The sequence below is a fragment of the Ranitomeya variabilis genome, chromosome 1, assembly GCF_051348905.1.
Source record: "Ranitomeya variabilis isolate aRanVar5 chromosome 1, aRanVar5.hap1, whole genome shotgun sequence".
NCBI lineage: Eukaryota > Metazoa > Chordata > Amphibia > Anura > Dendrobatidae > Ranitomeya > Ranitomeya variabilis.
The window spans coordinates 298337168-298357770 of NC_135232.1; the positions used below are offsets into that span (position 1 = coordinate 298337168).

Sequence of the window (20603 nt, forward strand, 5' to 3'; positions counted from 1 at the left end):
GTATTTTGCGCATGGCATTCTCCGTATGTAATCCGTATGGCATCCGTACTGCGAGATTTTCGTGCAGGCTTGCAAAACCGACATCTAATGGATTTATGTGCTCAAATGTTCATTAAAACATATATACAGTATATATATATATATATATATATATATATATATATGTCATTGAGACACATATATATATATTCTGTATTTAGATTTCATTCAGCGCGATATCTGTGAACAGCCGGTAATTCAATTGCCGGCTTTTCATTTCTCCTGCACAAACCCGACAGGATATGAGACATGGTTTACATACAGTAAACCATCTCATATCCCCTTTTTTTTTGCATATTCCACACTACTAATGTTAGTAGTGTGTATGTGCAAAATTTGGGCGCTGTAGCTGCTAAAATTAAGGGTTAAATGGCGGAAAAAATTGGCGTGGGCTCCCGCGCAATTTTCTCCGCCAGAATGGTAAAGCCAGTGACTGAGGGCAGATATTAATAGCCAGGAGAGGGTCCATGGTTATTGCCCCCCCCCCGTGGCTAAAAACATCTGCCCCCAGCCACCCCAGAAAAGGCACATCTGGAGGATGCGCCTATTCTGGCACTTGGCCACTCTCTTCCCACTCCCTGTAGCGGTGGGATATGGGGTAATGAAGGGTTAATGCCACCTTGCTATTGTAAGGTGACATTAAGCCAGATTAATAATGGAGAGGCGTCAATTATGACACCTATCCATTATTAATCCAATTGTTTGAAAGGGTTAAAAAACACACACACACATTATTACAAAGGATTTTAATGAAATAAACACAGCGGTTGTTGTAATATTTTATTGTTCTCGCAATCCATTTCCAGGCCCTCGCTTGGCAAAATAATTAACGCACAAGATACATACCTTCTGATGTCAGATCACGTCCCACGAAGTAATCCATCTGAAGGGGTTAACTAATATTACAGGCACGAGCTGCGATAAACCACTCGCTCGTGCCTGTAATCCCCGGGTGCTGAAAGGAAAGCAGTGATCTATACTTACATTCAGTCGCGGTGATGCGCCCCTGCTGGATGTTCTCATGAACTGCAGCCTGGGAACTTTTTCCCACGCTCCAGGTCATATGAGGACATCCACCAGGGGGCGCATCACCGCGACTGAAGGAAATGTAGGTCAATTACCTACATTTCATTCATTCGCCGGGGGATTACAGACATGAGCACCGCTGCATTTAGCAGGGCTCCTGCCTGTAATATTAGTTAACCCCTTCAGATGGATTACATCGTGGGACGTGATCTGACATCAGAAGGTATGTATATTGTGCGTTTATTATTTTGCCAAGCGAGGGTGTTCCTGATGGATTGAGAGAACAATAAATTATTACAACAACCGCTGTGTTTATTTCATTAAAATACTTTTAAATCATGTGTGTATGTGTTTTTTAACCCTTTCCTACAATTGGATTAATAATGGATAGGTGTCATAATTGACGCCTCTCCATTATTAATCTGGCTTAATGTCACCTTACAATAGCAAGATGGCATTAACCCTTCATTACCCCATATCCCACCGCTACAGGGAGTGGGAAGAGAGAGGCCAAGTGCCAGAATAGGCGCATCTTCCAGATGTGCCTTTTCTGGGGTGGCTGGGGGCAGATGTTTTTAGCCACGGGGGGGCCAATAACCATGGACCCTCTCCTGGCTATTAATATCTGCCCTCAGTCACTGGCTTTACCACTCTGGCGGAGAAAATTGCGCGGGAGCCCACGCCAATTTTTTCCGCCACTTAACCCTTTATTTTAGCAGCTACAGTGCACAAATTTTGCACATACACACTACTAACATTAGTAGTGTGGAATATGCAAAAAAAATGGGAATATGAGATGGTTTACTGTATGTAAACCATGTCTCATATCATGTCGGGTTTGTGAAGGAGAAGGAAAAAGCCGGCAATTGAATTACCGACTTTTCACTAACACCGCTGCGTATTTCTCGCAAGTCACACTGCAGGTCCGTGTGGAATCCGTATTTTTCTCGCCCCCATAGACTTTCATTGGCGTATTATTTGCGCAATACGCTGACAAACGCAGCATGCTGCGATTTTGTACGGCCGTAGAAAGCCGTATAATACTGAACCGTAATATACGGCTAATAGGAGCAGCCCCATTGAGAATAATTGTGCCGTATGTAATGCGAGTTTTACGGACGTAGTTTCTGCGCTCTTACGTCCGTAAAACTCGCCAGTGTGACGCCGGCCTTAGGCTGCGTGTCCACGTTCAGGATGGCCGGCGGTATCGCCGGAGCGGCGAAGCCCCGCCCCCTTCTGGGACGCGATCGATGATGCCGGATGTGTTAACTGTACACATCCGGGATCATCGCCCCCCTCCCATAGCGCCCTGTGTTATGCCTTGCGGGGACGCTGCGTCCCCGCAAGGTGTACGGACATGCTGCGATCTGAAAAGATGCGCAGCATGTCCGGAGTCGCAGGCCCGCCGCGTGCTGGTTTCCACGCATAGTGGACACGGGATTTCATAAAATCCCCTCCACTATGCTGGAACATCTGGACGCTGCGTGTTTGACGTTGCAGCTCTGCGCAGCGTCAAACAAGCAGTGTTTACTGACCGTGGACACACACCCTTACATTGCAGAAAAAACTCAAGGACAATGCAGGTGACCTGCCAGTGACCTCAGGTGCAGATTTGGTCAGGATTTTACCTGCATAAAATCCTGACCAAATCCTGAGGCAATCCTGAACGTGGACACATACCCTTAGGCTGCGTGTCCACGTTCAGGATGGCCGGCGGTATCGCCGGAGCGGCAAAGCCCCGCCCCCTTCTGGGATGCGATCGATGATGCCGGATGTGTTAACTGTACACATCCGGGATCATCGCCCCCCTCCCATAGGGCCCTGTGTTATGCCTTGCGGGGACGCTGCGTCCCCGCAAGGTGTACGGACATGCTGTGATCTGAAAAGACGCGCAGCATGTCCGGAGTCGCAGGCCCGCCGCGTGCTGGTTTCCACGCATAGTGGACACGGGATTTCATAAAATCCCCTCCACTATGCTGGAACATCTGGACGCTGCGTGTTTGACGCTGCAGCTCTGCGCAGCGTCAAACAAGCAGCGTTTACTGACCGTGGACACACACCCTTAGGGTACCGTCTCACAGTGGCACTTTTGTCGCTACGACGGCACGATCCGTGACGTTCCAGCGATATCCATACGATATCGCTGTGTCTGACACACAGCAGCGATCAGGGACCCCGCTGAGAATCGTACGTCGTAGCAGATCGTTTGGAACTTTATTTCGTCACTGGATCTCCCGCTGTCATCGCTGGATCGGTGTGTGTGACACCGATCCAGCGATGCGTTCGCTTGTAACCAGGGTAAACATCGGGTTACTAAGCGCAGGGCTGCGCTTAGTAACCCGATGTTTACCCTGGTTACCATCGTAAATGTAAAAAAAAAAAACGTACATACTCACATTCCGGTGTCCGTCAGGTCCCTAGCCGTCCGCTTCCCGCACTGACTGACTGTGTGTGTGGTGTGACGTCACCGCTGTGCTCTGCTTTCACTTTACGGCCGGCACTCAGTCAGTGCGGGAAGCAGACGGCTAGGGGCCTGACGGACACCGGAATGTGAGTATGTACTGTTTGGTTTTTTTTACATTTACGATGGTAACCAGGGTATACATCGGGTTACTAAGAGCGGCCCTGCGCTTAGTAACCCGATGTTTACCCTGGTTACCCGGGGACTTCGGCATCGTTGGTCGCTGGAGAGCTGTCTGTGTGACAGCTCCCCAGCGACCACACAACGACTTACCAACGATCACGGCCAGGTCGTATCGCTGGTCGTGATCGTTGGTAAATCGTTTTGTGTAACGGTACCCTTACTCTATCACAAATGCTGCGTTTTGTGTGGCAAAACGGCTTTTAGTGATTTGTGTGCGCTTTTTTGTGTTTTTTTCTTTTACCTTTTTTACATGTTTTACTTTACTTTTTTATTTTTTTCACTTAGTCCCACTGTAGGACTAAGTGGGACATAATTTTTGTATTGATTTCTGATCTCATACACTGCTGTACTTGTGTACTCACTGACACAGCCTTATATAGCTGGACCACACAGGCCACCATACCCTGGGTTCACCTTTGGCACCCGAGATTCTCATTGCGGGGGACTGATGGTTACAAAGGGGGTCTTGTAACCCCTTTGTAACCAATTAAATATGTCTGTCATTTAGGGGTTAATCAGCCCCACATCGGCTTCAAAACCAGACAGGGCCAATACCACTGACAAGTACAGCTGATACCTGCGGGAATTTCAGCAGTGGGGTGGCACTATACACTTATTTAGTGCCGATAAAAAGCTGTGCTGAGGAATAAGGCCCCTTAATGGCCGCTGTTAAAGGGAACCTGTCACCTCAAATTGGCGGGATATGTAAATGCCTTTTTTCCGGTCCGATGGGTGGCATTTCGTCTTCATTTCTCCATCCCTGTTGCCCGCAGTTGGGCAAAGCATACTGCGCGTGCGTGAGGCAAGATTGCATTGCGCACGCGCGAACTATGGAGGATAAGTACTCTAATTCACGAACATATTACGGACAACAGGGACGGATGGGGTGGGGAAATGAAGACAAAACGCCGCCATCAGACCGGAAAAAAGGCATTTACATATCCCGCCAATTTGAGGTGACAGGTTCCCTTTAAAAGGTGTGTTGGCAGTCGTTAAGGGGTTATCAGTCTGGATCGAGTCATGTAACAGGGCTTTAGATGGTTAAATAAAAAATAAAAGTAAGCCTACCCCACATGACCACTGCAGCTCATCACTGGTTTCAGCAGAATCTAACACAAGACCAGTAAGGCCACTGATTGAATCATTGAGTTGAATAATAAAAATGTAAATAAAAAATGTTATCATTTATATGAATACGTTGTATGTACAAAGGTTTATCAAAATGTCCTATGACCTATGCCCAATTACCCTGCAGCAGCCAACGCCGCAGTATTACATGTGGCCTAAATGGCCTCCTATGTGATGAATGGATGAACCAGGCATGCAAAGTGAACGTCACTGCAGAGAGTGGACTGAGCTGGAGACCCCTCTATGATATTAGCAGGGGTTGCTGGATATTACAACCCCTTTAACCATTTACAGCCAACTGCATGCATTTTCAAGTGATTATTGTGTGATCATGAGCAAGGTGCCAGTAATTTGGTTTCTCATAAGGCTTGGTAGCTGTATTTTCTGCCAATACTTAGGGAGCTATTGGGTGAATAAGGCTGCCCTTAAGGGGAACCTGTCCCATTGTACATGTAGGCCAATCTGTGGATAGCATGGTAACTTACCGAAATGCGCGTTGGGGTGGACGCGCGGCTTCTGGATACCTAACCTACACCCTGCTGCTGGTAAGGATAATGGTCCTAATACTTTTCCTTGATTGAACTCCTCCAGACATGGCTGAATGGAGGTCTGGATACACTATGGGAGCAGTGAGGGTTGTGGGTTAGGTACCAGCAGTAAGCCATTTCACCTTGTCACTTCTCTTTGTATATACTTTCTATTTATTCCACTGACTGGGCTGCTTATATGGGAATATGGCGCATAAGATAGAAGATCTATTATCATTATTACTGCTGGTATATCCAGGTGTTGCGTGTTTATACGACACATACAGTATGTGGCAGTAGTGTCTTGTTGTTTTCATCCTCTTGCACTTTTCTTCATGTTAACAATAATAAAATTTGATATATTCTTTAGATATTATTGACCTGGTATCATCTTTTTTGTGTTGTGATGCCTTGGTGATGATTGGTCACTATAGTCTAAATATGTTATATGCACATGGTGGGACACTATTGGCTGTGGTTACAGTGCACCATGTGTAGTTGTCATATGGTAGGTTGCTTTCGAAGGAGAAGATAAGCAGAATTATATATAGGCTTTTTGGAAAAGATTTGGTATAACTTGTATTTTATTAATTGAAATCCCTGATGTTTGCATACATAGGAGTTAGGAGTCCAGTGGGCGGTCCTACTAGAGATTGACAGCTATCTCTGTCATATGAAAAAGACTGTCAATCACTGACTCTCCACTGGTCTTATATACATATCAATATCAGGGATTTTCAGTACCAAAATGCAACCTTTATTAAAACTTTTTCGACAAAAAAGTCTATCAATCTGACCAGCTTCTGCTCTATAACATCCTGCCTGCAGATGAGGAACCATATTCAACATGACAGGTTCCCTTTAACGAGTTCTATAAATGCAATATCACTGAAGAACACTAGGATTTCTGCTCATGAATATTCTCAGCTTATAATTCTAATATCAAATTTTAGATTTTATTCCCACGATGGCACTAATATGCTAGTGGACCACGGATATAGCACAATACCTTGTAGTTACCGCCAATGCCACCATGACTCTTGCCAGCTGCCATCTGTTCTGGAGTGCTTTGTGGTTCACTCATGTTTACCTGGACCAAAAATAACTGTGTTAGCAATCATGACCATCAATATATATACATGGGAATATATCATATAAATATAGGACTTCATGACATGTCCCGTGGAGATGCAATCACTGCACAGGATTTCATAATTTGGTAAAATGAGGCCCCATTGTGCTATGATACAGACACTCTTGTATATACAATAAAACCTGCAGAAGATTTAGGTATTACCGGAGCCATGGAAGATAGGTGTCTATTTTCCAACACATGAAACAGAAACACATCATCTCATATTTTGATCTCTATCACATAACCGTATAGCTGGTCTGGCTAAGAAGAAGGAACAACTGTTTTCTATGTATGTTTAGGTAATCCTGTGTAATTGGATGAATGCGACTTTATTTCTCGCCTACACATCAGACTCTTGCCTAGAACATATTTTAAAACTAATAAGCAGTTTAGGTTGGGGTAATAGATATTCACAGAATCTGTAGGCGTTAATAAAAAGACCATCTGTGAATATGAAACTTATGACCTTTAGATCCCATGCGACTGTAGGATGATAGACATTACACTGTCCAGTCTGCCGGCTCGGAGAGTGATCCAGATGAATGAGCTCCAACAAAAAGATCTCTATGTTACTAATGGAAAACGTCTCATGTAAGCGGAGTGCCTTCTACCGCGCTCTGAGCACACAGATAGAAGATCCAATTTACAGTATTTAACGGTGTTTTCTGGAAAACCCCTGTCCTCTGGCTGCAGATAGTTTAAAAAAAATAATAATTTGCATCCGGTGACAGGGGTTTTCTGAAACCATAAACCCCTCTTTAGGCCATTTAATCCACATCAATCTCTATCAGCATAAGCTTTTACTCTTAATTACCACTAAAGGGCCAGGTTGATAGACTGCAATGTATGACATCTTAAGGGTTGATGTAAAGCAACACTATCCACAGAAAATTAACAAAACATTTTAAAATATCCCAGAAATTCCTTCCATAATTTCTATCTTTACTTTGATCCCATTTTGTCTCATCAGCGGGTGTGAGGAGATCAGCCATATATGATATCCCCCTCCTCCTCCTCCTCACTTTCCTGCATCTGGCTGTAAGATAACTGACTGCAGCAGTGTCCTCTCTGCTGTGCTCGGTCTGCAATAGGATCACTAAGCCACTGGTGAATGCTGAAATACTATACACAGCCCATTGAGATTGCTATCCAATATAGTGTTGTTTTTCCCCAATCTCAGTAAAACCACAATGTTTTGTTTGCAATTTTTAAAAATCACAGTAAGAAAAATGCAATGTGACCACAACGTGTGAATGCAGCCCTGCAAAGCCTTTTTTGCTATCCTGTAAAATATAACTATTACAATTGATAAAAGGAATCTGTTACTAGGTTTCTGGTACATAATCTGAGAGCAGTGTGATGTAGGGGAAGATATCCTGATACCAGTGATGTGTCACTTACTGGGCTGCTTGGTTTTTTTTTCAGCAGATTATCACTAGAGGACTAGTTGTCTCATGTCATGTAGTCCTCCTGCCGTGTGTAACCCCACCACCACCACTGATTGGCAGCTTTCTGTGAACACTGTGCATAAGCAGAAGGCAGCCAATCAGTGGTGTGGGTGGGTTATACAGAGCTCAGCATTCAAAGAACTGCTAGATCTGTAGCAGAGACGACTGAGATCTTATCAAATCAAGCAGCCCAGGAAGTGACACATTGCTGGAATCAAGGTCGCTACTCCTACATCATGCTGCTCTCAGATTACAAAGCAAAAACCTGGTGACAGATTTCATTTTACCAAAATGAGCCACATGTTCTCTCTATTGTCATGTCTTCTACACGCAGTATAGTTTCCTCAATAGCAAACTAGTAGTGATGAGCGAGTGTACTCGTTGCTCGGGTGGTCTCTGAGTATTTTGGCATGCTCAGAGATTTAGTTTTTGTCGCCGCAGCTGCATGATTTACGGCTGCTAAACAGCCTGAATACATGTGGGAATTCCCTAGCAACCAGGCAACCCCCACATGTACTCCGGCTGACTAGCAGCCGTAAATCATGCTCTCAAATACTCAGAGACCACCCGAGTAACAAGTATACTCGCTCATCACTACCATCTATGCCAATGCCATCTTCAATAAATTTTGAGAGCAATGAAATATTAGTGAAACTCTCCTTAAACTTGATTCATTTGATAATTTAAGGAACATAAAAAAACAGCATGGACCACACAAAGAAGACAATACATAGTTTCGTTAGATTTTCCATTTGACCAATTAAAATCTTATATAACACGATCTCTGCATAGAGGAGGACCCTAAGCTGTCTAAAATCCAACATGTTTAGTCTATTCAGGGTCCCATTCACCTGAACTTTCTATGATGCCAGGTATTCATTCATTCTTTGCATGGTGCATCAATAGTCCTTCAAAGCCATTGCCCTAAATGGGGTAGACCGATTGCTGAAGTTTATAAAACCTGGATCATAAGCCACAGCATAAAGCAAACCCAGAACAAAGAGCATTGCATATCCCAAGACCAAGAAACGAAGAACTCCAAAGATCTGCGCTGCAGAAAGCGACCGGACCCCCGTACCTCTTCTGCTGACTGTATTCTGAAATGACCATGTCCCATTGAAGAGATGGACCATATATATATATAACAGCAATGAATGGAGCTTTAGACGACAGGGTGCTGAGGCAGCAAGTGTGTCTATCCCATTGTCTCCATCAGATTTCACATGAATAGTCTGCGCTGGGCACCCACTGTGCCCACCAGACACAGCTCTACCTTACAGCTCACAGCTCATTTTCAGAAGATTAGTGACGGGCTTTGGGTCAGCATGTTCAGACGGCCTCGCTCTATCGTCCCATGCCAAATATGTCGGCTCAAATGCCACTATCAGCAGTTTGTAAAGCACCATTCTGTTGTATCCCGCTACAAAAATACACAAGAGGAGGAACGTGAGGACAGGCCGAATAACATCCCATGCAGCCGTGACGGATTATATCTTTATATATGTATGTGTGTATATATATATATATATATATATATATAATTGCAGAAAATGCATACCTATTGGTTTTAAAAATAATAAAATGCTGCATTCAATTTTAAGTTTTAAATAATTAAACGCCCATCAACCGGACCTTCCGTGCACGTACATAGAAATCACAGGGGCCCACAGAAAGGAAAGTTAGCCTGCTGTCTCCTGTCGTTTTTGTTTTCCAGCTAACACTTGTCTACTGCCATTTACAAATATATATAATATTATTGCTAAACTCACGTGGCATCACATATCTGTAGAGAATCTAGTGTGTGAATTAACCCTCAGTTCCCATTGAGGTTTATTCTTCAGGTGTTTCTGAAATGGAAACATTCCAAAATTCTCAAAAATTCTTGGAAAATGCTTAAAATCTATTTCTAAGGCAAATGCAATTCATTTTTCTAAGCTCTTTTTTTATTTGCCTGAAGAGGTTTTGAAAACTTCCTGGGAAAAAAAAAATAAGTTCATGTCCTTTCTATAAGGGGTTAAATCACACTGGTATATAACACATTTTATCGAACAGCACTCGGCCCAGTGTTACACTATGGGGCAGCGCAGATCTGCAATTATTATCCCATGCTGATTCGGCATGAGAAAATAGTCGCAATATGCTGCAAGTGGCTCCAATATTTGGATTGCACTCACTCATATAAGTCTATGGGTGTGTGTAAAACATCAGACTGCACTTGGATGTCATCTGAGTGCAGTCCAACATATGTGAATACAGACAATGGAGAAGATAGAGAAAATAAGTTCTCGCACCTGTGCTGTGATTCTGTAAGAGGGTGGTGCTGTTATGGACAGTAAGGAACACGCTGTCACTTTAAGAGACTGCACCCCCTTGTCTGGTGTGAGATGGAATGTTCTGCTTTTCCCCTGCTTTAGGCTGTGAAGATGAACTGCCCTCGCTTTAGGGGAGGAGTTGAGCCTGGACTGCGTGTGTGTGCAGAAGCTTCTAGAGAGAGAGAACTGCCTGCTGTTTGCTACAAGAAAGATCCCAGGCTGGGACAGAGTTTACTTCTGAAATTTGCAAGACTTTTCCGGGTTGCAGCAAAGGTGGCTGTTCTGTGCTAGTTTGTGAAGCCACGAAGATACTGAGAAGGGGACTTACAGTTTCCAGGAGCACCCCTAGATCCAGAATCAAGGAGAAGACCACGCTTCACAGAGCTGACAGAAAGCCGTGCGCACCACCGTATAGACTGCTGGGGGCCCCCTGGGACTGGACCTGAGTACCCAACATCAGAGTCTGTTCCTGTATGGTGCACCTGTTAGGGCCTAGTGCAGGCTTCAGTAGTCAGAACACGGGAGCCGTGTGGCCTGCTTAGTAAAGGCCAGGGAGGTTATACATAGAGTAGCTTCGTTATTGGTTTTATTGTTTAAAGTTGCTTGTGAGACAAATTCTGAGTCTGTAATTGTTGGAGCACCGTGCTATTTTACGGACAAGATTACCATTTATATTGTCTTTTGCTATTGTTAACCCCTGTTTGCATCTTCCTCATTCCCTTCATTCCTTGCCTCCCAATAAATCTACCCTTTGTTGTTTGCACCTTATCTTGTGTACAGTAGTCTTCCTGCACAGTGGTGGTCTACCGGCCATCACTTCAAGTGGCGCTGCGAGCAGGGTACTGTCACCAAGATGGAGGCAGCAGACAGAAATGGCGGGAATGCTAATGTTAATGGAGATGCTGTGGGCATTGGTGGAACCCCTGCAAGGACACTCCCTATGGGCACCATATTTAGTGTGCTACCAAAGTTTGACGGCAAGAATATGCCACTGTCCGACTGGGTGTCCCGGCTGCAAAGCACCCTGAAGATTTATAACATCAGCCCAGACCTTGAAGCGGACATCGCTTTAACTGCCCTAGAGGGGGAAGCCCGCAGAAACGTCTGCCTACAACCAGAACTCACCCGCAGTACCCTAAAGGAGCTAGTTAAGTTCCTGGAGGAGATCTACGGCGAGACTGCTAGCGCGGGACACCTTCGTGCCAAATTTTTCTCTAGGCTGCAGCGGGAAGAAGGAATTTCTCAGTATGCAACAGCACTGCAAGAAGTGCTCGCAGAGGTGCAGAGAAAGGAGGCAGACGGATTTGACGGCATGGGCTCTAAAGACCGGATACTCCGGGAGCAATTCATTCTGAGAGTACATAGCACATCCTTGAGGCGAGCACTGTCAGAACGGGTCCGGGCAGATCCGGCCCTTATGTTTTGTCAAATCCTGGCGGAAACAGTGGCCCGCAGTAAAGAAGAGAGCTATGCATCTGGGGTGATGCGTGTCCAGGGCGCCAATTCCAGAGGGGACCCAAACCATCAAGAGGTGCTGGTCCAGGTAGTGCAAGACTTGCAGCGGTCCCTGGTTAACGTGCAAGAGAAACTGACCCAGATGGAGCGAAGAGTGGGGGAACTACGAGAGCCTGACCCACCGTACTCATGCAACCATTCTTCAACCCGATCGACAAGGGATCAGTGGGAACAAGCCCCCTCCCGTCAGGCATTGGAGGCACGAGGACAGGCTCGAGGTGCCCCCCAGCGAGGAGGAGGCATCCAATGCTGGGAATGTGGAGGACGGGGGCACCTTGCTAGAGACTGCCGGAACTATACTCAAGGCCAGCGGAAGCCGCCGTTAAACTACCAACCCCCGCAGTAGTGTGGCACTCTGCGGGGGAGGCGAGGAGAGAGGCCGCCCCATATCATAACGAACACTTGATTGCTGGGACTCCCATCCTACGTGCTGAATTTGAGGGAGTTCTAGTGGATTGCCTGGTAGATACCGGGTCACAAGTGACAACGATGCCAGAAGCTTACTTCAAGCAGCATTTCCAGGACCTGGCCAAGCCAGAAAAAGAGACATTGATCCGGTTGTTTGCTGCCAACCAACAACCGATCCCGGTCACAGGGGTCGTGTGGATGAATATTCGAATCTGTGGGCAAGAAGTTGGGAGAAAAGGGATCCTGCTAGTCCCTGAGCCTATCAAGGAAGATGTGCCTGTAGTACTGGGAATGAATATCCTACGTGAACTCGATCAGATTATGTTTACCAAACGGGGACCTGGATATTGGAAGAAGGCTACTCCACATAAGCCTACTCAGGAAGCCCTTCAACGACTGATCCGCGTCTGTGGGACGCAGAAGAGTGTGCCATCTTATCAGACGGTAGGGGTCATCAGGGCTCCTGGTAAAGGACCTGTAATCCTACCTCCCAAGCGAGAAACTATAGTATACCTTCCAGTGGGGACTCACCGCAACCTTGATGGGTTGGAAGTGGTTGTTCAGCCTGTGGTAGGCGGAGGAGTGGACCAAGAAGTCATGATAGCTCGTACGATAGCTGTGGTCCAGCGAGGACAAGTCCCCATAAGAGCTTTGAATGTGAGCCCCAGGGAGGTCACCTTGCCACGAGGGACAGATCTGGCCCTGGTGTACCTACATAAGGGTGAAGTGGTGAGTCAGAAGGAGATGTCTTTGTCACCGAAAGAAGGCGTGGGGTGGACCCTAGCAGTTGCTGCAGGAGACGAAGAGATACCAACCCCGGAGTGGAGTGGACGGGTCATCCTTGATCAAATGGAAGTGGATGTGAAGGCTATGGGCCCTGAGCGTGTACAAGCAATAGAAGCTATGCTGTGGGAAAATCAGGCCGCATTTGCCCGTCACGCCGAAGATTTCGGCTGTACTGAAGCCATCACGCATGAGATACCGACTGGGGAAGCTCGTCCAATTCGAGAACGATACCGGCAGATCCCGCCCAAGATGTATTTAGAGGTGAAGACATTACTGAGGCAGATGCTGGATTAAGGAGTGGTGCAGAGTAGTCAGAGCCCTTGGGCAGCCCCGGTGGTGCTCGTCAAGAAAAAGGATGGGACCATCCGGTTCTGTGTAGATTACAGGAAACTCAATGCCTGCACTGTTCGAGACTCGTATCCGTTGCCCCGCATCGAGGAATCCTTGACAGCGTTGGGGAAAGCCAAGTACTTCTCCACCCTGGACCTAGCAAGCGGATACTGGCAAGAAGCCGTGGCAGAGAAAGACAGAGAGAAAACCACCTTCATCCTCCCTATGGGGCTGTTCGGAGTTTAACCGGATGCCCTTCGGGCTCTCCAATGCTCCAGGCACCTTTCAACGGCTGATGGAAAAGTGTTTGGGAGATTTAAATTTTGAGGCTACCCTGATCTATCTGGATGACATCATTGTGTTTTCAGCCTCATTCGAAGAACACCTTGCCCGGCTTGGACAGGTACTCGGAAGACTGCAGGCCCATAACCTGAAGGTGAAACCAAAGAAGTGCCACCTCTTCAAGAGGGAGATCGAGTACCTAGGCCACATAGTGTCACAAGATGGAGTTCTACCCTCGCCAGAAAAAGTGGCTGCTATCCAGAAGTGGCCAGTCCCTCAAACAGTGAGAGAACTCCAGGCCTTCCTGGGACTCGCTGGGTACTACCGCCGGTTTGTTAAAGACTTCGCAAAGGTGGCAGGTCCTCTCAATGAGTTGCTGAGGGGGACCGCTGGAGTGCCGTAGACCCAGCGCATCCCCTGGGCACAGGGACAACACGAGGCCTTCCAGGCTATAAAGAGTGCCCTTACTTCGGCCCCCGATTTTGGCCTACGCAGACTTCGATCAACCGTTCCTGTTGTACACCGATGGTAGCCTTCATGGACTCGGTGCAGTACTTTCTCAGATACAGGATGGACATGAGAGAGTCATCGGGTATGCTAGCAGGTCCCTGCGAGACAGCGAAAGAAACCCTCACAATTACAGCTCCTTCCGGTTAGAGCTCCTGGCCCTGGTGTGGGCCATGACAGAAAAGTTTGCAGGCTTCCTGACAGGTATTAAGATTCAAGTTCGAACAGACAATAATCCCCTGGCCCACCTTGAGAATGCTAAATTGGGGGCCTTAGAACAACGGTGGATGGCTCGCCTGGCCAAGTTCGACTTTACCATCCGTTATCGCTCTGCTACTGAAAACGCAAATGCGGATGGGCTGTCAAGAGTGCCTGTGGAGACTCCAGTGGGGGATCTTGATGAGCAACTCGAAGAGGAGGAAACCCCAGACTTTAATAAGTTTAAGCCCCCAATGGTTGTGGCCCAGTCAAGAAGGGAGGCCTGCGCATTACCCCCAGTCCCTGGGGAGAACCGATGAGGAATGGGGACACATTCAGGACGACAATGAAGGACTGAGACAGATGAAATGGTGGGTAACGCAAAAGCGGAAGCCTGGCAAACAAGAGAGAGATGATCTGGACTCTGAAATGAGGAGTGTGTTGCACCAGTGGGATAGACTGGAAGTGCGAGAGTCAGTACTATATCGTAAGCCAAAAGATATGGAAGTAAGGTGGCAAGTGGTCATTCCAGGAAGAATGGCTCAAGAAATAGCTAAAGAAGCCCACGAATTCGGAGCGCACTTCGGTCCTGCAAAGACCTACCAATGGTTGCAGCGGTATGTGTATTGCCCCCGGTTGGAGCTTGTGGTGGAAGAGGTTTGCCGGCAATGTCGAGTATGTGACCTCATTAAGAGTACTGAACAGAGGGCACCCATCCAGACCATACAAACTAAGGAACCGCTAGAAGTCTTGATGATCGACTATCTCCTCGTGGGACACTCGGCCCGGGGGCTGCAATACTGTTTGGTGATGACCGATCATTTCTCTAAGTTCACAGTAGTCACTCAGACTAGAGACCAGACTGCGGAATCGGCGGCGCGAGCCATCTGTCAAGACTTCATCCGGGTGTATGGGTGCCCAAAGTGCATCCACTCTGACCAAGGCGCATGTTTTCAAGGCAAGGTGATGGAAGAATTGTATCGCATGTATGGCATCGAGCGGTCCCGGACCACCCCTTATCACCCTCAAGGCAATGGAGCTTGTGAATGCTTCAACAGAACCTTGCTTCAGATGCTGAGAACGTTGGAGGAGGATAAGAAGGCATGTTGGCCAGACTATCTGCCAGAATTGGTCTGGACCTACAACAATCGGGTCCACTCCACCACGGGTTATACCCCCTATCTACTGTTGTTTGGAAGAGCTGGACGAGAGATCATTGAGCTGAATTTAGAACAGCCAGAGGAGCTGATGGAGCGAACTGTCACCTCATGGGTGAAAGAGCATCGGCAACGATTACAAACGATACGGCGGTTGGCGGGTCAGCAACTGCAAGAAAAAGAACATACGGCCCGCAAACCGACTCAAGAGTTACCGCTCCAACCAGGAGACCGAGTATTGGTCAGAGAGAAACGCCCTAAGGGAAAACTAAGTGAGAGATGGGAAGTACAGCCGTACAAGGTTATCGAGCGAGTGTATGCTAACGGCCCTGTCTACAAGGTACAGATTGAGAATGGGGCATCCGCCCCTAGAGTACTTCACAGAAATATGCTGCGGCCTTGCCGGTCTGAGGTCTGTTCTACGCCATTGTCGCCTGAAGGTGCCACTCCACTTCCTGAATCTGTCATGCCTGATGGCCAAATCGATGAGGAGTGGTGGACCGTCCCTGACACAGTAGGGGGTCCTCAGCTGCCCAGAAACGGTAATCCCATGGATGTACCAGTACCGCCATGCGAGGATGAGACCAGACAAGAGCTCACAATGTTCCCTGCAACAAGTGTTCCTCTGGAAGATAGTCAAGCCTTGCCTGACAGCCAAGAGCTTCGGAGATCCCAGAGGTCTAATGCAGGGGTTCCACCAGTCCGATATGTAGAACAGTGTGCTCTGTCTGTTTTTACATCTTTGTTGCCTCCCCTATAGGTGCTGTTTCCGCATTACATGTTCCTCTATTGCACTTTGACCCTGATGCTGTGATGGCCGAGGACGACCATCATTAAGAAGGGAGGCATGTAAGAGGGTGGTGCTGTTATGGACAGTAAGGAACACGCTGTCACTTTAAGAGACTGTACCCCCTTGTCTGGTGTGAGATGGAATGTTCTGCTTTTCCCCTGCTTTAGGCTGTGAAGATGAACTGCCCTCGCTTTAGGGGAGGAGTTGAGCCTGGACTGCGTGTGTGAGCAGAAGCTTCTAGAGAGAGAGAACTGCCTGCTGTTTGCTACAAGAAAGATCCCAGGCTGGGACAGAGTTTACTTCTGAAATTTGCAAGACTTTTCTGGGTTGCAGCAAAGGTGGCTGTTCTGTGCTAGTTTGTGAAGCCACGAAGATACTGAGAAGGGGACTTACAGTTTCCAGGAGCACCCCTAGATCCAGAATCAAGGAGAAGACCACGCTTCACAGAGCTGACAGAAAGTCATGCGCACCACCGTATAGACTGATGGGGGCCCCCCTGGGACTGGACCTGAGTCCCCAACATCACCGTGAGTCTGTTCCTGTATGGTGCACCTGTTAGGGCCTAGTGCAGGCTTCAGTAGTCAGAACACGGGAGCCGTGTGGCCTGCTTAGTAAAGGCCAGGGAGGTTATACATAGAGTAGCTTCGTTATTGGTTTTATTGTTTAAAGTTGCTTGTGAGAAAAATTCTGAGTCTGTAATTGTTGGAGCACTGTGCTATTTTACGGACAAGATTACCATTTATATTGTCTTTTGCTATTGTTAACCCCTGTGTGCATCTTCCTCATTCCCTTCATTCCTTGCCTCCCAATAAATCTACCCTTTGTTGTTTGCACCTTATCTTGTGTACAGTAGTCTTCCTGCACAGTGGTGGTCCCCCGGCCATTGCTTCAATTCTCTCATATGAGAGAAATGGATCACACTCAGATGACGTTCAGCTCACGTGCTGACATAGTTTGATGAGTATGTGACACGATTCTCTCGGATGAGGTGAAGATAGAGAAAACTATTTCTCCATCTTCTCCATCGTCAGTCCGTGGAAAAGTCAGATGTCATCTGAGTGCAGTCCGATGGTTTCCAAGCACTCATTGAGACTTGCATGACTGAGTGCGATCCGAATAACAGATCAAACTTGGGCATCGGACAGCGAATTTTTCCTTGGACTGACACTGTCCGAGGAAAAAATTGAACATGTGCAGGCCCCATAGAATAACATTGTTCTGATTGTTGTGCTTCGATATTTTGACTGATCAAACTCGCACCGAAAATAAAGACATGTGCATGAGCGCTGAGGCTGCGAAAAAACTCTTCATTGAAAAAATTATTTGAAACTCTTGGTAACATGTTCAGGAAAAGAAAGACTACTCAAAAACCTCAGTGTGAACACAGCCTAATTCTACACTTAATGTGCAGCCACAAGCACCTCTTATACTGCTTTTGTTCTTTTTTGGTGAGCTGCTTTAAAGGGAATGTGTCATCAAAAAAATATTTTTTTCAACAATTAATAAAATGTAAAGTACTAATATATTAACTTTAAAAAATATACTCAATTTTTAATGGTATAAAGAAAAATAATTTAAACAGTTTTGATATTTTCAAGTTTTCAATACTAGGGGGAGCAGCTGCTGAAATTTGCCATGAAAACCTAGTATACAGCTAGCTCACATTACGACTGCAGTAAATGTGGGCGGGGTCTGATCACATGATGATGACGACGACATCACTCCTCTCCTCCATTCTGGGTGTTTGCAAACGGATAAGGAAGGATGTAGTTTAGGATCACAGTGAGGAGCCATTGTGTTGGTGACTGCAATGTGATACTGATATATGGACTGTATCACACACTGAGAATCAATGCGCTCAATGTATTACACAATTGGATTAGATGCATGGCTCAGTTCACTGTATCACATGTTGGGATAAGATACACAGACTGCATTAGGCTGGGTTCACATTGCGTTAATAGCAGCCCGTTCAGCACATACGGTAACGGGCTGCTGTTAACGCAAGTGCCGATGTTCCATCACGCTAGCGCAGATGGAGCATCTGCTAGTTCCATCTGCGCTAGCTGTGACGGACCCGGAAACGCTGCAGCCCGCATCTCGGGTCCGTCACTCAATGACGGCACATCCCTAGCGCACGCCCATTGTGGGCGTGCGCTAGCGATGCGTCCGACATTGCATTCAATGGCGGCGTTAACGGACTACGTTACACCGCATTATGCCGCGGTGTAACGTAGTCCGTTTAACGGAGTCACTGAACGCAATGTAAACCCAGCCTTACGCGTTGGGATTATATACAGTCAGCATACTTTAGCCCTTCCTGGGATTAGGAAGGGGAATTTATCACAAAATTTGATTACTGTATATACTCGTGTACAAGCCGAGATTTTCAGCACTTTTTTTGTGCTGGAAATGCCCCTCTCGGCTTATACGTGAGTCACTGTCGGTGGGGAAGGGGGTGGGGGAGCAGAAGACATCATACTCACCCTCCTGGTGTCATCGCTGCATCAGACCCTGCATCTCAGGCGCCGGCATCTGTCTTCCTGTCTTCCTTCCTGTGCTGAGCGGTCAGTGATGCCGCTCATTAAAGTAATGAATATGCATGCGTCTCCACTCCCATAGGTGTGGAGCGCATATTCATTACTTTAATGAGCGGCATCACTGACCTCTCAGCACAGGAAGGAAGACAGAAAGAGAGATGCCGGTGCCCGAGATGCAGGGACTGATATGCAGCGCCAGGAGGGTGAGTAGGACTGGGGGAGGGGGAGCCATGCGATATTCACCTTTCCCCGTTCCACCGCCGTGCTGTGTCTTCTGGGTCCTCTGGCTGTGACATTCAGGTCAGAGGGCGTAATGACGTGGTTAGTGCGCGCCCTCTCTGCCTGAACAGTCACTGCAGAGAGCCGGCGATGCTGAAGAGCAGCGGGCAGTGACGAGAGGCGAGTATTTCATTTTTTTTTTTTTATCGCAGCAGCAGCATTATATGTGGCATATTTTTGTATAGAGCATCTTATGGGGCCATCATTAACCTTTAGGCTGTGTGCACACTTTAAAAAAGACGTGCAGAATTTTCTGCACAAAATCCGCATCTCCTGGCAGAATCCGCAGCTGCGGATTTGCCGCGGTTTTTATGCGGTTTAAGGGTATGTGCACACGTTGCGGATTTTGCTGCGGTTCCGCAGCGTTTTTGCAGCTGCGGGTCCGCAGCAGTTTCCCATGAGTTTACAGTTCAATGTAAACCTATGGGAAACCAAAAACGCTGTGCGGGAACGCAGACGTTTACAATCCGCAGCATGTCACTTCTTTGTGCGGAATCGCAGTGATTCTGCACACATAGGAATGCATTGATCCACTTACTTCCCGCATGGGGCTATGCCCACCATGCGGGAAGTAAGCGGATCATGTGCGGATGGTACCCGGGGTGGAGGAGAGGAGACTCTCCTCCAGGCCCTGGGAACCATATTTGTGTAAAACAAGAAGAATTAAAATAAAAAATAATGATATACTCATGCAGCGCCCCAGAGTCCTGGTCGTTGCAGTACTGTGGATCCGCCACTATGGGGAGCCATGGTGCGTTCGATGGCACTGAAGGAGTTCATCTGACCAGGTATCACAGACACCAATATGTTTCACAGCAGGGCCTCCGGGGAGAGCTAAGGGTTCTATTCATTAGGCCACTCCCCACCATAGTGGGTAAACTGGGGGTCAGGCAGGAAGTTAGAGGAGAAAGCTGACTGGATTGAACGAAGCAACACCTTGTGGCAGAGGGTGTTGTGGAGGAAGAGACAGTAGGGTCTCTGTCAGGGGTGGGATCCTGACAGAGGCTTGGCATTAGAAAGAACGTAACGGGACCGTGCCTGCTCAGCATAGCGGCGGTGCCCAAGAAAGGACTAGAAGCGAGATAGATTGTGCTGAGTGAGAAACGAGATCAAGCAAAAAGGAGAATACCAGTAGGGGTCATGCTGTAGGACCGGAGCAACATCCTACTGAGGCGCATTACCGGTGGCCGGAACGCCGAGGGAGTGGAATAGCATACAGCTTCAAGCCATACTCCAAACAGCGGCAGGGCAGTCAGTTTAAGGCGGGCTGTCTACCACATATCACCTATGAAGTCTTGGGGGGCAATTGCGGGAGAGGGGCGTCTCTAGGGTCCCGGAAGAACTCCAGGCCTACCTGACAAACGGGTGCCGTTCCAACCTGAATAACAGGGAGGGATGGAATACGAGAAGAACATCAGTGAATCGAGTTGTGAGGGAACTTAAGAAACAGACACAACAGTTGTGGGGTACTTTCCGTGAGCACAGCAGGGAAGGACTACAACACATAGCGCTAAGAAGGAGGGCACTGATTTCCACCTGTGAGGAGAACTCT

General features: G+C 47.3%; 1 protein-coding gene across 2 annotated transcripts in view; it reads right to left on the bottom strand.

Annotated features, from left to right (window-relative positions):
• The window catches only part of CRYBB3 (crystallin beta B3), a 99046-nt gene that overhangs the window by 48308 nt on the left and 30135 nt on the right, over window positions 1-20603 (bottom strand). The window contains exons 1-2 of one of the 2 annotated variants that reach the window (XM_077280870.1): window positions 9026-9044; window positions 6374-6454 (exon numbers count right to left, since the gene is read on the bottom strand). In XM_077280870.1, the coding sequence (XP_077136985.1) occupies window positions 6374-6448 (75 nt within the window). In that variant the 5' untranslated portion in view covers window positions 6449-6454; window positions 9026-9044. Of the gene's footprint in view, window positions 1-6373; window positions 6455-9025; window positions 9045-20603 lie in introns of those variants that run through there. The other variant, XM_077280869.1, reaches the window with a different exon arrangement.